General features: G+C 42.6%; 3 protein-coding genes across 3 annotated transcripts; 2 read left to right on the plus strand and 1 right to left on the minus strand.

The window, feature by feature from the left end:
- The first annotated feature begins 1241 nt into the window (after positions 1-1241).
- LOC135628554 (phosphate transporter PHO1-2-like) lies at positions 1242-6820 on the plus strand. Its single transcript, XM_065135294.1, has 15 exons — positions 1242-1544; positions 1901-1954; positions 2051-2288; positions 2354-2705; positions 2920-2968; positions 3039-3113; positions 3643-3772; positions 4114-4240; positions 4733-4982; positions 5077-5181; positions 5267-5311; positions 5395-5547; positions 5629-5910; positions 5991-6127; positions 6220-6820. Exons 1-15 carry the CDS (start codon positions 1305-1307, stop codon positions 6308-6310), a joined length of 2328 nt encoding a protein of 775 aa, XP_064991366.1. The 5' UTR covers positions 1242-1304; the 3' UTR covers positions 6311-6820.
- A 1812-nt stretch (positions 6821-8632) lies between these two features.
- On the minus strand, positions 8633-13017 carry LOC103992634 (KIN14B-interacting protein At4g14310). The gene is made up of 3 exons (XM_009412422.3): positions 10941-13017; positions 9605-10227; positions 8633-9300 (listed from the first exon to the last, which is right to left on the minus strand). The coding sequence occupies exons 1-3, from the start codon at positions 12903-12905 to the stop codon at positions 8769-8771; spliced, it is 3120 nt and encodes a 1039-aa protein (XP_009410697.2). The 5' UTR covers positions 12906-13017; the 3' UTR covers positions 8633-8768.
- A 549-nt stretch (positions 13018-13566) lies between these two features.
- Positions 13567-18529, plus strand: LOC135628982 (kinesin-like protein KIN-10A). The gene is made up of 6 exons (XM_065136033.1): positions 13567-14442; positions 15234-15389; positions 15507-15614; positions 15961-16071; positions 16176-17714; positions 17943-18529. Exons 1-6 carry the CDS (start codon positions 13690-13692, stop codon positions 18261-18263), a joined length of 2988 nt encoding a protein of 995 aa, XP_064992105.1. The 5' UTR covers positions 13567-13689; the 3' UTR covers positions 18264-18529.
- The last annotated feature ends 238 nt before the right edge of the window (positions 18530-18767 follow it).

An 18767-nucleotide genomic window follows, 5' to 3' on the forward strand; every position in this document is an offset into this window, starting at 1 on the left:
ATAAAGCTTCTACTTTGGGGTTACAAACACATTGCTTATTGTCAAACTTAAGAACACAGGAATATGTTCGTCTTCCATATTCCCAAAGATGAATACTACTGTTATCCACCGGTGAAGGAATTGGTGAGAGATTTGTTCCTCCTGCAGCACCAGAAAGACGAGCTTTCCATTACCTTTGCGGGGCCAGATGTGCGGCATTAGAGGGTGAATGCATCAACCATGATGGGAGGAAGGGAGGGAGGGGCATATATTCCCTTTACCTTTTGCATAAGCCTTACCTCACTTGCCAGACAATAGCCTCCATTATCAGTTCTCCAAATAAATTGTATGACAATCCAAATAAATTATATATATATATATATATATATATATATATATTCAAAATTTTAAATTTAAGCATGATAATCGAAGGGAATTTTATTAATTGTGACAGTCATAATTTTTTTTCATTTAACTGTTATAAAATTTATTGAAAGTAGAAGATTTATATGATTTTCTTCTTAAATAATATAAAATTTTGATAAAATATAATATTTTAGTACTAAAAAAGTCATATGGATTTTCCTCTTATAGTTTCAAAAATATAATATTTCTGTTTGGCATAATATTTTAGGACCAGGAAAAACCATATGAATGTTGTTTTGTAAAAAAAATATAATGATAATAAAATTTTTTGGAAGTGGAAGAATTCTCATCAAGAACATCCTCATACTGGGCATCTGTTCATAGGTGAGGAACGTCATCATCCAGTATGATTCTTAAGTTGCGACAAATATTTCTCTGCTGCAATCATATCGTGGTATACTGAAAACCAAATCAATGCAATGCCAACTTTTGAGACAGCCAATCTGGTCAATGGGAATTAAATCTAATTGAATATATGGATGCGATTCAGATTGGATAGTGGCTCACTCTGTTCTTCACGCAAATCTATCCTCTACCATTTACATAATCCATCAAATTATCTCTCTCTCTCTCCTTCTTTTGATTACTTTTAAGAGCTCCTATTGCCAAAAGAATGAATTAAGGGGATGCAATTCGATAGTTGGCGAGGAATAGTTTGCTGCTTAAGACTTTTCTCTTTGCTCCACTAAGTGTGAGTGGAAAAGAATGGCATTTCTGCTTCCTTTTTTTGGTAGAGATAAGAATAAGTAAAATTGATGATGAAGAAGGTTTGCCTTATTATTACTTTCCCTGTCCGTATCTGTCTATATAATCTCTTCCACTCCTTGCCTCTATTTATACTCCCTCCGTCTCTGGTTATTCCGCGGAGAAGTTGCAGAGGAGAAGGGGGGGAGGCGGAAATGGTGAAGTTTTCACGGGAGTTGCAAGCGCAGCTGATCCCCGAATGGAAGGACGCCTTCGTGGACTACCGCCAGCTCAAGAAGCATGTCAAGAAGATCAAGCTCTCCCTCCTCCGTTCTTCCTTCCCTTCTTCTTCCTCCTCAGTTGACCACCACAACGGAGGTGGTGGTTTCTCTCTCTTCGACCCGGTTCGCGCATTCGCCGCCCGTTTCTCCGCCCCCCGCAGTGACCTTCCTCCGGTAAAGTCTCAAAATCGATCAACACAAAAAATTTGCTGTAGAAGTCGAAATTCTTTACTCTCTTCTCCACTGTCTTTCCCTCGTTTCTTGGTTCCGTTTGCTTTTAAACGAAGGCTCGGATGACAGAAAGGAGGGAGAGAATAGCAAAATTTGGCGCTTTTTTTGCGATTAAAAGGCGGCAGTCCGTCTGGTCGTCACGCCATCGATCGTTGTGTTCATTTGATGTGTACACTGCAACTTTTCCGAGCCCAAATCTCCCCCTCTGTTCCTCGTGTCGCCTGTAGTGATTTGATCACGGAATCGAATAGATTCATTTTCCTGACGAATGCTCTGCTTCTTTGTTTGTTTGTTCTTAGATTGATGAGGAGAATCTCTTCGAAATGGTTCCCGTCCAATCTAGAGAAGACGAGGTAATTTACTTGTCGCTTTTACGTGTGTGTATATATGCATGCATATTCTGGTTTGATTCTTCTGGGTGAGTAACAAAGGGATGGGTGACACTTAAGGTGAAGGAGTTCTTGGAGAAGTTGGAGCAGGAGTTGGAGAAGGTGAATGGTTTCTACACCAACAAAGAGAACGAGTTCTGCGACCGCGGCGAGATCCTGAGCAAGCAGCTCCAGATCCTCGTGGATCTGAAACAGCTCCTCCATGAACACCGCCGCCGCCGCCACCAGCGGAATGCCCCTCCATCCCCTGCTGGCGGCAGCGTGACCTCCCTCCTCAGCAGCGCCTCCTCCTTCTCCGGTGCGTAGGCTCCTGAACCCATCAACCCATCGCTGTAACACGCATAATAACAATGGTGGTGACAGTGGAAGGAGAGCCAGAGAGCCCAGCAGCGGGAACAGAGGAGCGGGACAGCCTTAGTGACGAGGTGATAGCGACGCTGGAGAGGAACGGCGTGAGCTTCCTTGGGCTAGGGAAGGCGAAGGCGAAGAAGGCCGGGAAGCTGAGGACGGCCACGTCGCTTAGGATCGACATCCCACCGACGACGCCAGCCCGGGCCATCTCGATGGTCTGGGAGGACCTCGTCAACAGCTCCCGGAAGGAGGGCTCAGTCGGCGGCGATCATGTCAATAGGAAGAAGCTCCTGTGCGCCGAGAAGATGATCAGGGAGGCGTACGTCCAGCTCTACCGAGGGCTTGACCTGCTCACGACCTACAGGTGCGTCGGTTTCTGTCCTCCTATGCGCCCATAGCTTAAAGACACCATTCCATGTAGTGAGACGGGCGAGTCTACCTACGTGGGAGGTGGGTGCAATCGCCCATGTACTAACCTGCATGCAAGAGTTGGACGTGGAGACTACTACTATCCTTTTTGGCTATATCAAATGAACTGATGACTAATTTACTTACGTAAGATTGTTCACTTGTGGCAGCTCCTTAAACATGGAAGCCTTCAGGAAAATCCTCAAGAAGTTCCAGAAGGTATTGCACGAATCGATCTGTTCTGTAGATTTCAAACTGAACTGAGATGAGTCGTGCTCCGTTTCTGAAGGTATCGAACCAACGACGAGAATCGGCCACCTTCTTGAAGAAGGTTAAGAGGTCGCACTTTGTCAGCTCGGACAAGGTATTTATTGCATGGGTTGACTTATTATTATTTCCCTTTTCTTGCCATTTTTTTTGGGGTACCTATGGGACGTAATCACATCGATCGTGTCTCTCTACAAGGCTTTATTCGTATCATCTACTTGGCCACATTATATTATATTGTTTATTCCACAAATATACCCAGTACGGATTTAGCCTCGCAATGAGGAGAGTTTGGCCATCAGTGGACTCCTGCCTCATCGAAGGAGTGATTGCACCACCTCATCTCGTCACTGTTGAACTAAGATATAGATACCATGATATATCTCTAGAGGGGATTGGTGGACATGTTGTAGTGGCCGGGTGGAGGAACAGCAGTTGGTCACTTGATCGATTTGATTATGGCAAGTGGCTAATAGTAGTAGTATTATTATTATCGCCACTGCCGCAGTCGTCAGTGTTTTCATGGTTTGTTTTGTGTCAAGACCCCTTTCTTCGTCTGCACATATGTGTAGCTAAGCAACACGAGAAGAGAGGAATTTTATTTGGGGTGGGTGGGATATATGCAGGTGATAAAGCTGGCGGACGAAGTGGAATCCATATTCACAAAGCACTTTGCCGGCAGCGACAGGAAAAAAGCCATGAAGTTCCTGAGACCTCAGAAGCCCCGGGAATCCCACACCATCACCTTCTTCGTCGGTACGTATCCACCTTCCCTCTCACGCTCTCTCCTCCTGTGGACCAAAGATTAGCATAGAAGTGAGTGTGCATCGAGTCCCGATGCCCACACCTATGGAGCAGTTAATGCTCTCAGGGTTTATCATATTGCCATGGCCACGGTAAAGATTTGCACACACGACATCCGTGTACGGTGAAGGTGTAGTCCGACTAAGCTAGCATCTATCGGTGGGGAGAGGATTGTGATAGAGAAGGAAAAAGATGGATAGCTCTGCTGCCATGCGGAGTATCGAAACTAAAAGCTTCCGTTTCGGTCCTCTTAATGCCTCGGTTGTCTTCTTCTTTGTTTGTGTTGCGTGCAGGTCTGTTCACGGGCAGCTTTGTGACTTTGTTCGTTGTGTACGCAATCTTGGCTCATTTGTGTGGCATCTTTTCTTCCTCAAGTAGTGATGAAGCCGGTTATATGGAAACCGTTTACCCCATCTTCAGGTGCTCCTTTCTTTTGCGCCCATCAAACTTTCCACATGACTTCATTCATACACCTCTGTTTCCCACATTCTATATGAAAAGCTTAATTGGCATGCATATTTACTTACGAATGGCGAATGCTATCAATTTGCAGAGTGCTTTAGACAGCTACGTGGTCTTTACTATTATATTATTAATGATTGTGATTCTTCCACTATCATAGATGGCATCATTCATACAGCCACTAGCTGGAAATTTTGCAGAATTTAGCTCCACTTTCCTCGGTGCCCCATCCTCCACTAACCTCATGCACTTCCATTCTATGTCATTTTTCGTACAGTGTCTTCCATTTCCTCCACTTGATCTCTCGTATAGGGAATCAGATCCTTTCTCGAGAGTATTACTGCTTTCTACGAGTAAAAAGATTGTATGTTTTGTGCAAGAATGATTAGGCTACACTTGCTAGTGAACAGCAGTTAATCTACAACATGTGTGCATGCATGTTTTCTGCAGCATGTTTGCGCTCCTTAGCCTGCACATATTCTTGTACGGCTGCAACATATTCGCGTGGAGAGGCACCAGAATAAACCACAACTTCATATTCGAGTTCTCGCCAAACACAGTTCTCAAGCACAGGGATGCCTTCCTCATCAGTGCATCATTGATGACTGCGGTCGTCAGTGCGCTGGTCGTCCACCTCCTGCTTCGATCTGCCGGTGTCTCCCAGCGGCACGTCGATGCCATACCCGGAGCGCTCTTGCTGGTAATTAATCGATTCACTAGCGAGTGCCATGTTCCTCATGGGACAGTTCTATACCATAAAGATATCCCAGCAAATTAAAGCAATTTTCTTGCAGGTATTCACGGCACTACTCCTCTGTCCATTTAACATCTTCTACCGCTCGACACGCTATTGCTTTCTCCGAGTGATGCGCAACATTGCGTTTTCGCCACTGTACAAAGTAAATTAGCACATCGTTTTGTATGTTCTTTCCCTTCTTTTGTATACCGTCCAAGAAAACTACATGGTTGCACGATGCATTGCAGGTGCTGATGGTGGACTTCTTCATGGCTGACCAGCTAACCAGCCAGGTGAGCACACAAATGGTCTACAGAATCTGCATGCAGGATAAGCACATGAGTAATGTCTGATTCATTCTGTACTATGTCGGCAGATTCCACTGCTAAGGCACATGGAACTCACAACATGTTACTTCATGGCGGCTGGATTCAAAGTGCACCCTTATGAGACATGTACTCGCAGCCACCAGTACAAGATTTTGGCCTACATTATCTCATTTCTTCCCTATTACTGGCGTGCCATGCAGGTAGGATTAATATGTGGTCATATATATGTATGTATGCTAAAAGAATGTCGCTAACATCTGCACCTGCACAATGTATCCAAGTGTGTCAGGCGGTACATCGAGGAGGGGTACGACGTCAACCACCTGGCCAACGCCGGAAAGTATGTATCGGCCATGGTGGCAGCTGCCGCCAAATTGAAGTACGCGGTGGAACCTACGCCCCTGTGGATGGTCATTGTTGTCATCACATCCACAGGAGCTACCATCTATCAGCTCTTCTGGGACTTCGTCAAGGACTGGGGGCTATTGGACCTCAGCTCGAAGAACCTATTTCTGAGAGATGATCTCATTCTGAAGAACAAATGCGTCTACTATGTCTCCATTGTGGGTGTAGCTTCTGTGTTTCTCTTCTTGTGCAACCATGTCCTAAATGTTCAACACTAACAAGATTGAGGTGCGTGCAGGTTTTGAACTTTGTGCTTAGACTGGCATGGATTCAGAGCGTGATGCGGCTCACGATGGGGCAGGCTGAGCACCGGTTGATGGATTTCCTGCTAGCTTCGCTGGAGATTATTCGACGCGGGCATTGGAACTTCTACAGGTCAGTCGTCATTCTCGCAACATGCACCTGCATGCATGCATTGTTAGAATAGCCATCAAGAAGGCTGATGCTGTGACATGGTGCATGTAAAGGTTGGAGAATGAGCACCTGAACAATGTGGGCAAGTTCAGGGCTGTGAAGACGGTGCCGCTACCCTTCTGTGAGTTGGCTTCCGATGATTGAGGAACTCCATGCCTAACAGTTGTACATAGACGGACGAAGCTGGGGGCTCTTTTGGGAGGATGCTGCAGAGCACATCAGGAGATGGCCTGTGGCGTCAAGCTTGGGACACATATATATATATATATATAAAACTAACGTGATACTGATTGTTCACGAGGGGAATTCGAGGTTGTCCATTAATAAATCCAAGAGCAGAGGATTGACTTCTCGTCTAAAGCAGTGAGCAGCAGCTCCTCCCATGGAATAAAGCATGATGTACTTGGCGTTCCACAGCTACTACGTAGCTGTGGTGTGAGAAGAATGTCGAACACGCTGACCAATTAAAAGACCAGCTTGGTCTCTAGTACGATGGTGTTAGGTAGAAGAGATAAGGGGGGTACATAAAACTGTCGGCATTTGTTGAGTGCCATGAGAAACTGAACCAGCATAGATGTATGAATCCATTTGAATGCGATATATCTGCGTTACATTTTCCACAATTCAATACAAACTCTTATAAGTTAATTTAAATATTTTATTATAGCATTAAACCTGTTAGAAAGAGAAAAAAGAACTTCAAAAAAAATTCAAACTATACCAAAAAAATCGATTCAAAATTAACATGAATCACCACTTTCTACTAATCAGATAACACTAAACTATTTAGATCAATTACAAAATCTTTGAGTTATTCTTACTCAAATACAAATCTATTTATAAACCTCTCACATAAACCCAAGTATCCAAATTATTACTCACATCTTGATCTCCTTTGCTAAAACCTAGAGTTAATATTTATAAAATAACTAAACTCTAATTAATAGGATTTTCTTCCTTCACTAAAATTATTTTTCATACCAAGATTTCTTGTTTTCCTACCATACCAATTTTAAAATTCTTATCAGTACCAACAAAACTACAAACAACATTTTAATATATGCCTATGCATTATCATTATAGAAATATCTTTCTATCAACTGGTTTTTACTGTATATGATGATCATATCTAGCTAGATATGATTTTTTTTATTCTTTTATGGCTTAACAATCTTTTTCTAATGTGCCTACTTGAATATTGTCTCACACTGCTATACTGAATCATTAGAAACAAATTTGGATGATCATTTTTATATATATATAAAGTGTAAGTAACAAAGATGAGATAACCCTACAATAAACTATCAAACTCTTTATTAGCTAAGCTAACGAATATCTTCTGGATAATCATATTATTTAGCATGACGATATAGGCGATGGGTAAACTTTCATTTGTTATCATGGTATATTAAAGAGGTATTAGAAATAAGCAATTAATAAAAAAATAAAAAAAAAATTACCATTTGAGAAGCAGTTGATTGCAAGCTTATAAGGACATGTTGGGATTTGGGATTAGTATCAGATGTGGTCATTCGAGTTTAGCCCACTTGGTGCACTTATTGACGATCATCATACCACATCACATCTAGATCTCCATAGCAGATATATTACATCTAATGCTCCTGAATATTGGTCATATCATCTTGAGTGCCTTTGCCTGAGATGGATGTCATATATGGGGAGATGTCATGGATCTGAAGACTGCATCAAGTGCGTCGGATGTTTTATCTGATTAAGACACATCAATCGAGAGAGACACCTCGGTTGACAAGATTATGTCACATGCTTTTCTCAATTATGACGTATCGAAGCAAAAGAAAACACTTCGACTACGAAGGTTAGCAATAAATGCATCGCACACTTCTACTCGATTAGGATATACTGAGCATGTGGAGACACTTTCACTGTTAAGGTTATATTAGGCATAACAAGCATATCATATGCTTTTGCTTAGTTCAATCAACTCAAAGTCTCAACTAAAATCAATCTGAATTGGAAAAAAAGTTAAATTTCGATTAAGAGTCTAATCTTCATGAGGAGAATTCTCTTCCATAAAAGAGGGGTGCGGCAAACATAAATGTAACGAAATAAAAGAAACCAAGAGCCTTAAAAAAAAGAAAAAAAGGCAATTGGACCTAAAGAGAAGATGAAAGAGAGAGCTTGAGGCAACAACAAATTACAACGTCAAAATATCAGAGCATGCATTCTATTTTTGAGAAGCCTAATCTTTATTGCTCTGTAAAGCTTTTCATAATTTCATGTTTAGTACATCTTTTTAACAAGAAATCTATATTGAAATCTAAATTATTTTCTTATGATAATCAAATCCTTCCCCCAAATTTTCAAAAATTCCTAAAAGAAGAATATACGACTGATGTTTGCATAACTTATTAACTGGACTAGCTATTGTCTAGAGACATTCAAATAGCCAAAGAGCATAACAACAAAGAAAGAAATCTAAAATCATAGAACTCGGCTCAGGAACTGCATTCAACTATTTACATCAGAAGTTGAGAACAAGATTCTTGCCAAATACAACACTAGATAATACAGAACACTTAGGCTGTACGTGTTTAGACGGTTCCGGAGCAAATACATTATATCACAATAAATACCTCCTAGAAGCAGGGCGATCTCTTGATATGACGAGAACTCTCGATCCACTATAATCAAAAGTAGGTCGGTATAGATCATCGGGGCCAATAGTTTCCTTCACACCTACTGTGTTCCCCCCATCGAAGCATAATGCTTGCGATCTTACATCCTGAGAAGCATCGAAGACGAAAAGCCCCATCTCACAAATGCCCATGACGATATCGGTACTTCCCCAGACTTGAGTTAAGCAAGAATGGTGACAGCGAGTATTAAGTTCCGGCAATTCATATGTTGTGACAAGCTTTCCTTTACGCAAGGAGTAATGTTGCACACGAGATCGTGGACTGCCCTTTATGGGCAATCTTCCTTCAGTGCTTCCAATATATATGGAGTCCCCACGTGAGTAGATGGAGTGCCCGATCCCACCATGCCTTGATATTCTGAGACCAACACCTGCTGGGAGACGGAAGTCAAGAACATTGATGCTTTCTTGCGTGCAGAACGCACCATCATTGCCTTCCACTTCAGATGAGCTCACTCTGCAGATTAACTCAAATATTAGCGGAATTAAACTGAGTAAATATAACAAAAACAAAAAAAGTTATATGAGTTGATATACTAGTGCATTTTAAATGACATCTTTTGCATTAGTGGTGATACATTGAGTACTGTGGTGACACAACAGGCCGTGATGAAATGATGGCCTTTGTTAAAAGGTATTAGAGATGCATATAATCCCCTGGAAACCAAATTCTTAAGTCAAACAAATGCAAGTTATCTTCCATCTGTTTCCATTCAATTGAAAGATAAAAGTCGAAATTAATATTTAAACTAAAAACTCACCTCTGACGAACACCACCACCCAATTCAGCATCAGTGTTGTTGACATGAAGGGAATAAACCTTCTTACCAGCACAAGCAACAGATAACAAAGGCTGTGGGTTAACAGAATTCACATCCCAAAGGCTAATGGCTTCAGTTCCTACTACAATCACCTTACCCCTACTTCGCCATTGTAAAGGACTTGAGTACTCCATTCCCATCACCGGACTATTGACTTCCCACTTCATTACTAAATCCCCATCACGGATATCATAAGCACTGACAAGTTTTTGTCCATTGCCAGTGCATATTAACAGTGGTCCACAAGGCTTGTACCACCACTGTTGTTGTCCAACAGTTTGAATTGTGCTCGAAGAACTTCTCAAACCTGTATCGCTTGGGCCGAGAACCATCATGGATGATGACTGTGAGGAAGAACTAGTTGCAGCATCCCCAAGTGAAAAAGCTCTTACATCCCTGGTATAAAAATCCCACGAACAAAAGCCAGATTCCAGAGCATTCCCAGCTGATGCTGCGACAATATATTTTCCAGTGCATCCATCTGTACAGGGTGCACGGATTAACCAGCAGTCACCCCATAAATTACTTGACACTCCTGCTGGTGGCTTGTATTCAGACTTGAACTGTAACAGTAAATGTTACCAGTAAATTAGTAAATGCAAGACAAGTTTTTATTATGTTTCAGTAAGCATCATGTAATTATACAAAACCATTAATCGGTTTATGTTCCCCATTGCCTGCGTAATAGGAATGTCCTACAAAAGAAGCAAATCAGCATCATAGACATATATACTTTTGCATCCATTTCAGAACCTCAAAAATGTTGGCTTCAGGATGCTGTCAACTGAGGGTAGGCACAATTGGTGCTGTTGACTGAGGGTATATGGCAGGAAAGTGAACAGAGATGTCTTATGAATATGTCTCGCAAACGTAGAAATAGTGGCTAAGGAAGCACTGGATAGAATAAACCTTAAATTTGGGTAGCTCAATGTAAATGCTCTGTTTCGATCTGTTGCATGCTTAACAAGGCATGTACCTCTTAGTTTCATAGCTCACATGTATATCTTAGGCAGTGCCTCTTTCCTCCCAAAAAGAGTAGCATATAAAATTCCAAACGTAGATATGCAAATATGGGCTGCCATATAGCAACGGGCTGAAGATAATTATATAATGTTAAGATAAGATGGCAAGAAATAATTCATAAGCAAGCAATATATATATCCATCACTTTCATCAATATCTGGAAGGAGTGCATTCTATCCCATGGGAAAAAGAAAAAGACTTCAAGCAGACTAAAAAGAAATTATTGATCAAAATTTGAAGTTCAATTTTTCACCTCATGATTAGCTATGTCATAGTAGGAACAAGATCCATCATCATGAGCAAGAAGAACAGCTTCTTCTGAAACAAACCATCCACCAGTTGAGGGCTTTTGTCCTATCTCACATAACTGCTTCACGGAGGGGTCTTCATTGTCTACGTGCAATATCAGTGCAGGTTTCATCTCCTGGTCATCAAACTCTTCAAGCTTTTCAGTTGCCATGAGTTCGATTTCACCTTTGCAATGCTCATGCACCATCTTCCTTGAAACACATTGTGCAGCTGATGAGCCTCTTTCATCCCTCAACCCTCGTGCTGCCACATGCTCGGATTCCAAAATCGGAGCATGCTTGTTAAGCTCACCTTGTACCAAATCTAGAGAAGCCAAGAATTCCAATGCAATGGGATTTTCATCAACAGGACTCAATGACCCACCTTCAACATCTGGATTTCCATGAGTATTTGACCTATGTCCTCCAGCCACACTGGATGATCTCCGGTTTCTCAATAACTTATGATGAGGAAAGAACCTTGCTTCTAATTCTTCATGATTCAAACCATTAACTGAATTACCTGGAACACTTGTTTCTTCACACTGACCTGAGATGACAATTTCAGTACCCTGGCAGTCAACTGCAATAATTTTGGATGTATCAAATTGTGATACAGCACCATCAATCGTATGGCCTACAGCTTTCTCAATCCCAGATATCTTACTCTGGATATCAGACAGAATCAGCTTAGAGTCATCTGGGTTATTGCTATCCAACATTTCCTTAGTTCTCTTAATTTCAGAAGCAATTTTTTGGACTTTTCCTTCCAACAATGCCAGCTTCTCATGCAGCTTGCTTGGGTATTTATTAACCACAGGAGCACCATTCAGGTCATAATTTACCTTCTCAAAGGCTGTAATATATGCAGAGGGCTTCTGTACAACTTCCACCTTTGGTAGAGAATCAATACAACCTTTGTCACCGGGGCCATTCTTAACGCCACTGCTGAGTGTTCTTGAGGCCTCAGATTGCAAAACTAAGCAATCTTTCTTCTTGTTTGATGAAACATGAGTCACATCTTTATCGAATCCATCTTGAGTTGTTGAATCAGATGTTGCACAACTTCTGTCCTTCAAATTACTTTGATCGGGAACATGAGATATTGAACTTGAAACGATAAAGAGATTATGTTTATTAGATTCTACAGCTGTGCTTTCAATCGAACAAATGACTCCTGATTTATCCACCAACAAAAGGGCTTTGTTTTCGTGTTCTGCGGTGCTTCCTTGGTAACCATCAGCATCCTCGGCTAACAATGGCTTTGAGGTAACCGATTCTTTCCGGCTACGTTTCCCAGAGATCGAACTGGTTCCAGTTCTGCCACCAAGTTTCTGTGAGGTGGCATCTGAAATCTTTTCAGCTTTCTTGGCAGCTTGCATGGCTATAAATCCGTTAGGCTTAGGGTTCTGCTGCCCTGAAACCCGAGTTCCGGCAGCCAGTCTCTCATCAGTTTTCTTGAGATTCGAGTCTAAAACCTCTTTACCCTGCTGGCACACAGCCGAAGCCCTAATCTCGCCAAAACTCTTCCTCCCAGCGGCCTCTGCTTCCAGATCCCTCCCTAGAGCTCTTCCCGTGTGATCGGACGCGGAAACCCTAGGTAAGCGGCGATCGCTACGGAGATCATTGAAGATCCCCGAAATATCCGAAGGATTGAGAGCCTTACCTCTCGGCAAAGACGAAGTGGACCACCGCACGCCAGCAGCGGCCGCCGGCTTCTCGACGAGCTTGGGCAGCGGGTTAAGACGGGCGGCGGAGACCTTCCTGCCGGAGAGGATCCTGGAATTCTCCTTGCCGGCAGCAATGGGTGTCCTCCTCCGGCCGGCGGCAGGTCCTTTGTCGTTCGGGGTGGAATCGATGGGAAACTTTTGTGGCTTGGACGCCAGAATCTTTACCCCTCCCCCACCTCTCTCCTTGAGCCGCGATGACATATCTCGTCAGCGAGGAAGGGCTAGCAATAGGGTTTCGCCAAGGATGGGAAGTGACAGGAGACCAACCCAGTTCGAGAAGAAGGGAGAGAAAGAGAACAGATTTTTTTCCCCTTTTCTGGGTCTTCTTTTTTTATTCGTTTATGATCGGAAAAGGCAATGTTAAAGAAAGACGAACGCGACGCGGGAACGAGGGGCGATTTGAAATTTAAACGGTTACTGTCGAGCGGGAAGAATCTTCCGAATACAGTGCAGTCATGGAAAATCCAATCGAGTTATGGACTTGGGCTCCAACTCGAATGCCTCTCGATCATAATGGGCTTCTTAGTTAGTTAGAGTTGTTTATCTTAGTGACACTATGATCGAACATTTCAGTGCTCATCCAATCTTTAAGACATTTGTGGACGAATACAAGTGAATGACTCGAGAAGAATCTTAATAGAAAATGGTCTAAGATTTATGCATTATATTTCATAACCCGCATGCATTTATTCTTATATATATATATATATATATATATATATATATATATAGTTTACCAGTGTGAGTTAACCAAAACTCAGAAAAAAATAGCCGTTACTCAGTGGGCTAGGACGACTTCCCCCTCCCCTCATAACGGCTACATTCCGATCGATTTCGAATCCCCAACAACACCGCTCCCAGCAGCTCTAACAACAACAGGGACGACGAGAGAAAGAACGAGAAGAAGACCAACCTTCCTTCTCTCCAATTCTCGACGCTTCTCACCTCTCGATCAGTTACATTCCTTGCAACCCTTCGGACTCCGATGGCTCCTCCCACACCCTCTCCACGAAGCACTCCTACTACTCCTCGTTACCACTCCAAGACCACCAACCTCACCCCTACTCCCCAGCAATCCAAGCACCGCCTCCTTCACTTCCCCAGCCCCAACCCCATCGCGAAGGCCCCCGCTGCAGCCGCTCCCACGCCGCCTCCTCCCCCGGGCGAGCACCCCGTCGAAGTCATCGGCCGGATTCGCAACTACCCCGTCGATCATCGCAAGGACAAGCCGACCTCCTCCGTCCTCGAGATCTCTGGCGATGGCCGCTCCCTCCGCGTCCGCACCGACGTCGGCTACCGCGACTTCGCCCTCGACGGCGTCTCCCTATCCGAGCACGAGGACCTCGAGGCCTTCTATCGCCGCTTCGTGGGGTCCAGAGTGGAGGGCGTGCGCCTGGGGGCCAAGTGCACCATCATGATGTACGGTCCCACCGGTTCCGGCAAGAGCCACACCATGTTCGGCTGTCCCAAGCAGCCCGGCATCGTGTACATGGCTCTCAGGGACATCTTGGGAGGAGGAGGAGAAGGCGATGGTCCCGATGGCAGCTCCTCTGACGCAGTCGTCGACGGCGATGATGACGAAGGCGGCGGACTCCTTTCTGGTCTGTTCGTCAAGGTCGCGGTATTGGAGATTTACAACGAAGAGATCTACGATCTTCTCTCGGGGGCTCCCAACGGGGCCGGAGGAGGAGGAGGAGGACCCACCGTCGGTCCTCCCAAAGGCAATAATACGCCCAAGGTTCGATGCGCTTGGTGCTCTACTTTCTCTTTCTTTCTTTGTTTTTTGGCTTATTTTGCCCGATAATTTTCTTGATTCGAATTGTATATATTGCTAATTTTATCTAGGGTTAAAGAAATTGTCTGTTGTGTTCTACCAAAACCCTTACTGTGGTATTGTTAGGACTCTAGCTTGGAGAGTCCTAATTGAGAGGGACATAAGTAGGAGTCCTATTAGGAGTTAGGGTTTAGAAGCCCTATAAATAGCCATGTATTCTTCTCTTGTCATAAGCAATAGATGAATCTTTTCTGCAATCTTTGAGCAGCAACTTGGAGGGAGGAACCCCTATAGAGTTCCAAGGAGGCCAATCCCCTAAAGAGATAAACCCCAAGTTTAGAATCTGCAAGGGTTCTAACAGGTATCCTCCCGATGATTTCACCTTTGTTCAACCACTTTATTCTTCATTCAGCGTGTCGTCGTTGAACAATGATCCAAAGAAAATTGGAACGATTTGTCTGGCTATGCTAGAAATTGGAAACCAAAATGTTGTTCTTCTTCGTCCGAACTATATTTTGAAGTAGTTGTGTTTCTGCCCTAGTCTTCCTCTTTCGTGTTCTAATTACCCATTGCGCTGGTCCCCTTTGACAGATTCATGGCGATCCTCTGTTATTTGCAAGGATCAGATCATAATTTAAGCTCATAATTATTTTAAATTGTTCGATATCTTTTGCCGCAAGAAACCAGTAGAGGAAAAAAGGAAGAATGAGCTACATATCTCTTTCTAATACTGCCCTGCTTACTCTGCTGAACAGGTTCGGCTGGAGGTGATGGGTAAAAAGGCTAAAAATGCAAGTTACATATGCGGTAACGAAGCAGGGAAAATTACAAGGGAAGTTGCCAAAGTTGAAAAGCGGCGGATTGTTAAAAGCACTCTCTGCAATGAAAGAAGTTCACGTAGCCACTGCATGGTTTGTTTGTCCTTTTTCCTTCTTCTTTAATGCTTTGTTCTAATGGTTGTTCTTCGGAATCACTACAATCACTTAGTTTTCGAAATTTCTTTTTTTTTGTTCTCAACAAACATTCAGATAATTTTAGATGTTCCATCTGTGGGAGGAAGACTGATGCTGGTTGACATGGCCGGTTCTGAAAACATAGAAGCAGCTGGTCAAATTGGTCTCGAAGCAAAGATGCAGGTATTATATTCCACACACAATTTTTCTTGCCTTTTGCGAATCAAGTAACCTTGTCATCCTTCTTGCATTACTTCTTATCTGTTAACAGATAGGTATGTTAGTTATAATTCCATACATGTATGATTTACTGAGATATATTTAATTTTGCTTGTATTTTATGGTTCCATTGTATCAAATTGTGAATTATTTTCTTCCCTCTTTTGCATACATTGCTTCTTTACAAATTCGGTTGAATTTTCACTCAGTGGATGTTCGATGATGCTATGTCGATGGATCTATTCAAAAACCATTTATTTTGTTTGCTTTACTGCTCATGTTGACTTGAGTGTTGCCGAACCTTTCGCAGACAGCTAAAATAAACCAAGGGAATGTTGCTCTCAAAAGGGTGGTTGAATCCATTGCAAATGGTGATTCTCATGTTCCGTTCAGGGATAGTAAGCTTACAATGCTTTTACAGGTGATCTCACAGCTTATCATCCTCTTCTTTAACAAATTACTTTTCATGAGCATATGATTCAGAGTGATCGAGAAATTATTGTCCTGCCTGTTCCATTTTCGCAGGATTCCTTTGAAGATGATAGGTCAAAGATTTTGATGATTCTGTGTGCAAGTCCCGATCCCAGGGAAACGCACAAGACTGTTTCTACTCTTGAATATGGAGCTAAAGCAAAATGCATAATCCGTGTTGCTCATATGCCAACTCCAAAGGAGAAGGTGGACGCTGATGAGTCTTCTTTACTCCTAAGGTCAAGAATTGTGGCGATGAACCAGTTCATCTATAAACTACAAATGGAGAATAAGCTTAAAGAGAAAGAGTGCGATGATGCCCACAAAAAGCTATTGCAGAAAGAATCAGAACTTACAGAGCTCAGAGCAAAGGTCCGACTCTTTGAAGAAAGAGGAGCAGAAGTCAAGGAGGAAGAGATCAACTTGAAGGTTGGCCAAAGAACCAAGACTTTACGACTTGAATTGATGAAGATGGAAGATAGAATGTTACAACAACAAGAGGAGCTTAATATGCTTAGGCAGAGACTTGAGGAAGTGGAACTTGAAAGAGGTAAAATTTCTGGGGATGTGTTGCAGGACATGGATGGAGGAAGTCTTATGAAGCGGCTAGAAACTTTTGCAGGAGAACAAGGAATGGTGAAATCTATGGATTTGGACATGGGAGATCAACAGGATAGTTACGAGGTAAAGGAGATAAAGGAGGACTCCAACCAGCTTGAAAGCTACCAGAAACTATCCCAACTTAGTCCTTGTCTTTTGGCTTTCGAAGAGGACACTGGTGCTCATATGCTTAGACTCCCGGACAAGGTGTGCTTGAGCACTGTTTTTGAGGGAGATGAAGAAGGAGAAGACAGAGAAAGCATTGAAGATGAGGTTGACAAGGAAGTAGTAGATGAGGACATGAACCATGCAATTAAGATTAATGGCTTGATTTCTTTGGTAGATTCGGGATTGAATGGAGACCATGATCATGCAGAGGACGGCAGTGATTTAATGCAAAAGCATGTAGGAGCAGAAAGCAACTTTTTTGAAAACACTAGAGATCCTGTTTCTGCTAGAAAAACACGCATCCAGAATATTTTCAGACTTTGCGGCAACTATAGAGAGCTAGCTCAACAGGTAAAAGTTTCCTCTCCTTTGAAGAGTAGACATCAAGATGAAAACAGGCAATCTCCCTTGGCAAATGGCAAGGAGTTTGGATCAAAGTTAGGCTCAAAAGCAGACCAATCACAACTCACACCTAAAAGCAAGTTTCTACCTGAATCACCGGTCATGGAAAGCCCAGATTCTGCAATACTGGTGCCATTTGCATCACTTCAGCTCAGGGATGAGGAAAAATCAACAGATCAGCATTCGAAAAGATTTGTTTCTTCTGAACCATCAAAAGCTTTTAAAGAGAATTACAGCTCTGGACAGGTTGGTACAGACGGATTTGTGGACATATATGTGAAATGGGAGGCCTCCAAGGAATTCTCAGGGAATCTGATCAGGAAGCTTAAGGTGTCCAAGAATTCCAGTCTTGCTGATTTGCGCAAACTTGTCGAGATCAGTCTTGAGGAAGGCAACAATAAATTTACATTTCTCATGCTTGGGGTAGGTACAATACTTTATATTCTGTGTTGCCTGGTTTTGAGTTATTATGATTGGTGCACATTGGAACTATTTCGCAGTTTGGTTGGTAATCTGACTTCCACACTTTGAAAAACTATATATGAGCATTTTTTGGGCTGAGAAATCATAATCTAAGAACCAAGTTTTTTGTAAAGCTTGAAGCTACTCATCTTTAAGTTCTAAAATTTGCAGTTCTATGTTTTTGAACAGGATCCTTCAGGAGCTCCAGTGGCCAAGGAAAGGGAAGCATGTACTCAAGTCAACAAACTGCCCATTTGCAACAACCGGCTGAATTCTCATCTTGCCTGCTTGCGCCCCATCAAGAAGGGAATCCAAAAGCCAGATCACGTTCCATTTGATTCGATAGAGAATACACTCCCCATCAAGAAGGGAATCCAAAAGCCAGATCACGTTCCACTTGATTCGATAGAGAATACACTCCCAGTTGGACAAAATTCTCAGTTTTCGGAAGTACTTTCACCCAAGTTCAGTGAGATCAATGCAAACTGTCTCACAGGACTTCAGGTGTAGTCAAAGTATGCGATGTAGGCAAGTATATATTATCTTCGGGTCATTTATACAGTATTCATTATGTAGTTTTAGTGTCTTTTCCACAAGAGACTCAAGGAGATCGTGTTGTTATGTGTATACCTTTCATGCTTTATTGAAAGGCCTATTTCTATTCGCCTATTGAATTTTCTTGGCATATTTGCGTTGGCTTGTAGGTAAACCTATTTCCTGACTGTCAGATGTTGTTCATGATTCTCAATGAGATAGACAGACATTTTGTCATTTTATCTTTAGAAATCATCTTAAAGTATCTTGATTATGTATGGTGTTTATTGGTCCAGTGGTAAAATTCTAATGGATGGACAACTGGAACTCAGTATTTCTCTAGCGAGGAGCAGCCTATATAAGTTCTCCATTTCGTTGTGTGGGTGAGATATGTAGATTTGCTATGATTACGATGAAGTGGTGGATCTACATCAGCTATTTCACGAATTTCACTGCTCGTCTCTCGATGCTAACAATTTA

Source organism: Musa acuminata, chromosome BXJ3-1 (assembly GCF_036884655.1).
Source record: "Musa acuminata AAA Group cultivar baxijiao chromosome BXJ3-1, Cavendish_Baxijiao_AAA, whole genome shotgun sequence".
Lineage (NCBI taxonomy): Eukaryota > Viridiplantae > Streptophyta > Magnoliopsida > Zingiberales > Musaceae > Musa > Musa acuminata.